Source organism: Nelumbo nucifera, chromosome 1 (genome assembly GCF_055504915.1).
Source record: "Nelumbo nucifera cultivar China Antique chromosome 1, China Antique-T2T, whole genome shotgun sequence".
Classification (NCBI taxonomy): Eukaryota; Viridiplantae; Streptophyta; class Magnoliopsida; order Proteales; family Nelumbonaceae; genus Nelumbo; species Nelumbo nucifera.
Genome location: NC_142649.1, coordinates 144,682,239 through 144,690,146, shown reverse-complemented (window position 1 = coordinate 144,690,146; position 7,908 = coordinate 144,682,239). Strand labels below are relative to the sequence as shown.

Sequence of the window (7,908 nt, the reverse complement as noted above, 5' to 3'; positions counted from 1 at the left end):
CTATAGCTAATGTACGCCTGAAAAAGTTAACACACCATCAGGGGAAAAAAAAGAAAGATTCCCTTTGATATAACCCCGTTCACACAGGACTTTTCTGCTCAAATATTCCATCCCGAACCCCGTTCACATTGTCCCGTGCTTTCTTGTTTATCTCTCCTAGGAAAGCCCCAAAACTCGGCTCGAAGTCGTTTGTTACCCGGCGCGAGTGCGACTCGATATGGATGATGATGATGATGGTGATAGGGCCCACCATTTTAATATTGTCCAACGATGATAGATTGGTTGGAGCATTTTTTTTAGGGGTTTATCCCTTTTTTTTTATTATTATCATTATTATACTACTAAAGTAAACTGAGCCACCACTCTACCGACTGACACAGGCTTCAGCCATGGCGCCAGAAAGAGCTGAACTGGAAGAGGTGCTGATGAGGTCAGCACCCTCGTATGCCAGGTAGGACAGCATATCATGTCCTACGTGGCATTAGATGGATAGCTTTTTACGTCTTTTGACGCCGTCTGCCCCTCTTTGGCTCTTTCCTTGCTTTTTTTTTGGTTTGGTAAAGCCTGGGGCCCTCTTTCTTCTCTCGTCTCTACCCACCAACACGACGCACACAAACACCCCATTTCCAAGAAGGCAAGAGCTTTATCCCACCACCATACCATTCTCTCAGCTATAAATATGGCCAGTGTTTGAGTTTCTTAAAATCTTACTTTTCATCATCTTACGATCTGATAGAGTATAAAATACCAAAAGGAGAAAAGAAAAGAATCAACAAGAGAATGGGAAATTGTATGAGGCATCAATCACCGACGACATGGGCCGGCGACGATTGGGAGTCTCCGGCATCCGACGAATATGGCGTGTTGTACGACAATAAATCAGGGAAGACGCCGGCGGATGCAGGGGAGAAGAGAATTCTTGCTTCTTCGACGGAGGTAAAGATCAAGATCAGCAAGAAGCAACTGGAGGAATTGCTAGGGAGAGTCGATGTACAGGGGCTGTCGATAGAGCAAGTTCTGGCTCAGTTAATGAAAGTTAGCAATCAGTATCAAACACAGGAGCATCGAGCTTGGAGACCCTCCCTACAAAGTATCCCGGAAAGCGTGTATGAGTGAATTGGAATTGAGTTTGTGTGTTGCTAACGCCACGACAGACAAACGATGAGGGGAGGGTCCTTCTCCTCTCCATTATTTCTCTGTTGTATGTTGAGCTTTAGAAGAGAGAAATAGCGTGGCAAAAGGCTTCTTTTGGAGCTCATTGTATACAGAGATAGAAAAGTAGGTTCTTGTTGTAAATTTAAGGGTCCTTATGTGAAAAAGATAACTTCTCTCACTCTGTCTCCACTCTTCTTCTTCTTCTTTTTCTTTTGATTTTCCTTCTTTTTGATGGGTTAGAAATTGCAATTTGAGGTGGATCAACTGTGTGATCTCATCTCGCAGGCGGGAGTTATGGCTGGTTCTAGTCTCCGGAGTACATACAAGATTTTTTTTTTTTTTTAATTGTAAAAATCTAAAACTCACCTTCACTTTTACCCATTTCTCTTAGATTTATCTCCCGTATGTGTATTTGTAGGGTTAAATTCATGGGAGATATTCCCAATGTGTGACTGGATTTCCATTTTTATATCTAGAATGTGTGCAGAAATTTTGGTTGAAGAAAATCCCCTCTTTACTTTTACCCATTTTTCTTAAAAACCTTTAGAGACCTCAGAATTTTTGTTATCTCAAATTTACTTTACATCAGGGCGCCAGGGCATTAATTATTTTTAATGACCAGGCAAAAGAAGAAACGTATTTTTTGTTGTTTATCTATTTTCACTTTTAATTATTTTTAATGACCAAACTATCCTTAAATGACCATTTAAAAGTGAAGATAGATAAACAACAAAAAATACGTTTCTTCTTTTGCCCTCATCCAAAGGTCTAAAGCCCATTTGGATGAAAAGATGAACCCTCAAATCTCACATGAAGGGATAGTATAATAACAACCTGTTTGGTTCACAGGAATAAGGGTTTAGAATTGGAATCAGAATGGATAAATTCCATTCCAATTATAATAACAATCTGTTTGGTTTGCAGGAATAGCCGAATAAGGGTATAGAATTAGAATCTGAATAGGTCATTCCATTCCCGGTGAAATGGCATTCCTCCATTTGAGGGAAAGGGAATGGCCATTTCCCTCCTCTCTTGCGAATGAAATATCATTTCACTTTATTCTAATTCTTGTGTGAATTAAATGGAGAGATAATATTAGTATATTTGCAAAAAAAAAATCATTCATATGAAGCTAATAGTAAATTTTGGACAAGAGCTCTTTAGATGTTTTGAAAAAGTCAGGATAAGTTTACGAGGAATGGGAAAAACCGAACAAGTTTGTGAGAATTTTAAATAATTGATAGGCATGCATATCCTAAGCAACATCCTTAGGGAAAATGAAAAGGTTAAGTGTCGAAATGAGTTAGAATTCATGTCTTAGCACGTTTCCTTGTTTCAAAAACGTGACAGAAATCAACTAAGCTCCGTTTCCAAATTCCCCACCCATACAAGAAGTACGGAATTCAAATGACTAGTACTTAGGAATACTGTGAAAATTCTCAAGAGACAAGGATAAGGATTAATTAAGATACATATATCAGCTGGATATTGGATTGGGCTCCGCCACAAAACTGGACTCAACCCCAGAGGAATCAGCACCAGAGAATTGGATGCGAAATTGATCATAATAAATCCGGTTCAAAGTTCAAACATTGCATTGATAAAAAATTCCAAGTACATCCGTAGGATGAATGATCGATGAGAATGACTGGCGATGGTCCCTACCACTGTCTGTAATGCCTTTTCAGCCTTTGATTTCGGGCTGCTGGTACGACGATTACCACATTAGTCCCAATAGTCTTCCACCTGATCAGGAAAGAGCCAAACTATGTTGATTGATCAGAATAAAAGCGTAGCTGGTAGCTGTAACCAAACAAACCATGATGCAGTGTCTCCACGACGAAGACACACTCAGTGCTCGGACGACGACTGCTTGGCCAATGTCGCAGAAGTGCAAGAATCTATCGTCCGTTCACACCTCCTGACCTGAGTGCCCCATAGCCAAGGGAGAGTTCACTTAATTGGGTGGATAATCAAGCTTATCAGACGGCCGTGGATTAAAGGATTAATCGTACTGAAATTCATTCCTTACATGCATGGTCGTACTCGTCGGAGGAACAAAGCTATAGCTGCAGTGCTGCACCACGTACGTGGAATTAGAGAGTTGAGAGTTCCTTACATGAGCTTGACGCAGTCTACACATCCAAGTCGTATGATTGGGATATCTGCTAAGAGAAAAAAAATCAAAGAGATGCGGCCAATTAATTAAAATAATCCAACGAGTAGTTTATTTATTTTTCTTGCTTTGACAGCTTGACTCAGGCGTTGGGAGATGTTTTCTTCCTGCTTTGTTATATATCTCATGTGACTCAAAAGCTGAAGTGAGACCGGTTCCTATGATTTAAATCATGCCATCAATTTCTTTCTCTCTAACTCCTAACTCCTTAATAACAATTTCAAATGTTTTTGTCATTTCTAGTGTCTTGTGTAATTAGCACATGACTTGGTCCTGTTGTCATAAACTGCTTCCCAACAGTAAGTGCTGACTTGATCATATTCGGGTTTTTTCTTTTAGACAATCCACATATCATTCAGGCTATCAGTATTAGGATTATTATAAAATTGGTTAGTGGTGTAAATTTCTTAAATTAACCTGTTAAATTGACTAATTAACCCTACCTACAAATGGTTCCAATAAGAGAAAGTACGACCAAAATGGTTTATCATGTACATCAGTACATAGACACTTGTTTGAAAAGTGATGCATGGGTTATAAGTTGAATGGATTCATCAAAAAGCTAAGGGACTATTGAAAAGGGCTTGGGGTGAAAATAATAAGAATGGTAAATCCCATGATTATTAACATTAATGGATCGGACATAGTAGAATGGCGAAATAAGATTCATATAAACAACCCCACATATAGGTGGGACAAGACTTGGATGATTATAATAATGATTTAATCCAACCCGATTTAACTGCCACCGTCCTATAATTAGGATCAACCTCTCCAACTGGTTTTATTAGAGGTGGATAACTTTTTAAACTAAGCTGTGTTAATTGGACCATGTTGGATACAGCTAACCCCATCTGCCGGTATTTCCAATAAGAGAAAATAGATCAAGATTGTTTTGCTACATGCATGAAAATCATATTATTATGAATTGAAAAAATTAGAAGAGCCCTGGGAAAATTAAAAATGACTGTGCCTACTTTAATATTAATGAATATGGGTAGTAAATAAAACAGAACAATCAAAGTTAGGATCAGTGGATCAACCTCTCAAACCGGTTCTACTCGAGGCATATGCATCTTCAAAAAATTGACCCGTTGGCCGTTGCCACATTCTGGGGTCACTATAATCTAAGAAAGCATTCTAAGTCGGGTGGCTAAAAGGGAAACGTGCTGCTACTGAAATTTGATTAATTGTGGAATAATAAGATTGTAAGTCTCCTTGTTTGTCCTCTTGCGCTCTGCAAAACAAAGTTATTTTCCTTATAGATATTAAGTCCCTTTAGGGCTTGGATAGATAGGCAAAGATCAAGTGGTAGACCGTCAAAAGGCTTGACGGGTCCGCCTTGGAATTGGTTTGCTCATTTGGTCAATCATTCTAACCCATGCTTTTTCCTGAGTCACTATCGATTTGTGTTGAATTAAATATAATAAGCAAACTAACTCATAACTCAGTCATCCTCGGTCACTGTGTAGCTTAATTTGTCATTACATGAAGATTGTTCAATCGTACATTGTTGACTCCTCATATGTCACAACTTGGTGGTAGTTTGTATAGAAACTAGTTGCAGAATATGATTGGTGAATTTAACTGAACTACCCACTAGTGTGAATGGAATCAAGAGGAGGTTGTTGAAGCTTCAAGTTAGGGCATGAATGCAATTTGAGCCACGTATATATATATATATATATATATAATATATATATATAGCTAAAGTTATTACAATCTAATTTATTTATTTTTAGTCAATGAAAAATAGAAGACTCTGGATCTGCTGCCAATGTATAAATTAATGCGTGTAACGGGTTTTTTAACCAATTTAGGTAAATATGCCAGCGTGGAACTCACGTGGCACATGGAATGTGGGCCCATATAGGTCCTATGTGTACGGAACACTGATGCATTTACTCATAATTAGTTACATAGCTTATTATACATGTCGAATTCAGATTAGTTGAATACTTTTTAGTTATATAACATATTGTGGGATCACTAATAATCTCCCACACTAGTGATAAAAAACATGAAACTTACACTGAGAGGTTGAATTGAATGGTTGTAGGTCCCATATATTTTATGACTGATGCCAAGTGTTATAATTGATTCACGGCCTACTGAACAGCTATTGCCTTCAATTAATTCTTTTATGTACATGTCTATGTACGCAACAGATGATCCCACACGCATTAGCAATTTAGCAAAGCATTGCACAAAAATAAGGTGTAGGCAACACTGAAATGTATGACCTACAGTGGTTCCACTCAATACTATTGATTACTTTGTATAGAATCTATAGATCAAGTAAGGAGTTGGGCTACCTGAGGCCTCAATCAAAGCCCAACCTAAGATGGGTCGAGACCCAACCTTTTCAGGATTATGCCCCAGTCCATATCCTGAAAATGAAAACCTAAACTTTGCAAAAAGTTTGGGTTGGCTTGTGTAAGTTGCATTCATTGTAAAAATATCCAGATTCACACCACGATTATTAATTTCAGGCTTCTTTTGATTTTATCCAAATTAAGTTCTGAATTATTTATACGAAAAACCAATGTTTACACGTTGTTCTCTTCTGATTTAAGGCCTCCACAACGAACATGGCCCTTGATGGCACATCACTTATAATTTTCAGATTTTAGTAAACAAGTTTTTCTGTTAATTGGTGTTGATCAGTTTCAAGCTACGTACCTCAGTTCCATGGCTGAATGAAAGCAACCGGTAGAGTGACTAACATTGCTCTCTTTAATATTCCAGTCTATCAATGAAGACAGACCGTATTTACCAGCAAGGATGATCAAACCTGGCTGACTGGCTGAGTCCTCATTAGCTCGCCTGGAAATTTCTGGATTTGGATACAAGATTTTCATCGAGGCTCTGCTCGGCCCAGACTAGTATCAATCAGCACACATAATCATAATAAGGCAGGTTAAAATCCTGAATGAATGAGAGATCCATCATATGGATGGCCGAACCCTATAGGTAGGTTAGGCAAAATTTTAAAAATTTCCTCTCCCCTCATCTGGGAATCGCATTCTCTGTTTTAGAAAATCTGCATTTTCAAATATCAATTTTGAACCCTAAATCGACCCAGATCTGAAAACAGAAGCAGGAGAAGATATACCTGATACGGAGAAACAATCCCAATGGAGGTGTTCACGCCCAAGGTAGGAACCAAAGACTACTCCCACTAAAGATGGCACAGTGTAGGATGGAGCAGAATCAGCAGTGTTCTTCCAAAAGACCAGATCCTTCGCAAGAATCAGCTGAACGACACGTGAGCATGACTTCCAATCAGCCCTTTCACAAAGGACTGATATCAAGATCCAATCTTGACCACTCCTACTGTCATGGATATGCATTGGCAATGGCGGTGACAACAGGGAGAAATTAGCGCAGTCTTACTGGAAGTTGTTTTCTTTCTTCTGTAATCTCTTCTCTGTAGGTGAGAAATTGATCTTCTTAAAAGTTGCCACCCCTTCCTCCTTTTATAACCTTAAAGGGATCAGCTCCTAATCCTATTAGGAGTTGTTGATCCAAATCATATTTGGATCTGAATTCCCTTTAAGTAATAAGGATAGACCCTTATCTTATCTGCAAATTAGATCAGCCCTCTCCTAATCTCATTAGAAGGTTTCCAGATCTGAATACAGATTCAGATCTGGACTCTCTGAGTGGATAGGGTAAGACCCTATCCTATCTGCTAATCTAATCTCAGATTCGCCCCTTATTTAACTGATCAAATCAGCCCAGTTCGAAATGGGCTTTAGGCCCAATAAGTATATGTGCTCACTTAGCCTTCCAAACTGTTGCCTAGTTGGGCTTCCTTGTATGGCGTGGGACCCAAGCATTGATCTACACATCAGCCACAAGGGTTCGGCCCAACCTTTGTTACAAGGCCTAGCCGAATTCACTGGAAAGCCCAGTGAACCCCTTGAGCCCATTACATAGACTCTATGGGCCCAACACTTACACTAAGTGGTTCATGGGCCAAGCCACCTTTTAACACCCAGGGACTGTGGGCAGATGCAAGATTAGCCCATCAGGTATTACCCTCAATGGTCTTACACTTAACCTCTCAGCCCATAATGATCAAACACTGCTTGACAAGAGAGGACCTCTCCCTCGGCTGCAAGGAACAATGCTACACTCTCTACTCACATGGATATCGGGAATTAAAACATTTTGCAAACAATTTGAAACCGTAATATATATATATATATATATATATATATATATATATATATATATATATAATATCTGTATATAAAATACATTTTGTAAAACAATTTTCAACGATTGAAATCGGCTGCCGACAGTCTTGGTTTCCATCAGAGTATATATATATATATATATATATATATATAATATCTGTATATAAAATACATTTTGCAAAACGATTTTCAACGATTGAAATCGGCTGCCGACAGTCTTGGTTTCCATCAGAGAGAGTGCATCCCCGATCATTACCTTTGTCCGACAAAGGGGCTGATCTTGTCACTATGATCACCCACTCAGATGAATTCTTGGACTGTCCCAAGATACCTAGGTTTTGACCTCCTCTAAGGATCTCATTGATTGGCATA

At 38.8% G+C, this 7,908-nt stretch overlaps 1 protein-coding gene across 1 annotated transcript; it reads left to right on the top strand.

Annotated features, from left to right (window-relative positions):
• The first annotated feature begins 699 nt into the window (after positions 1–699).
• On the top strand, positions 700–1,661 carry LOC148803946 (protein expression protein). Its single transcript, XM_088889612.1, has one exon. It carries the CDS (start codon positions 781–783, stop codon positions 1,114–1,116), a length of 336 nt encoding a protein of 111 aa, XP_088745738.1. The 5' UTR covers positions 700–780; the 3' UTR covers positions 1,117–1,661.
• The last annotated feature ends 6,247 nt before the right edge of the window (positions 1,662–7,908 follow it).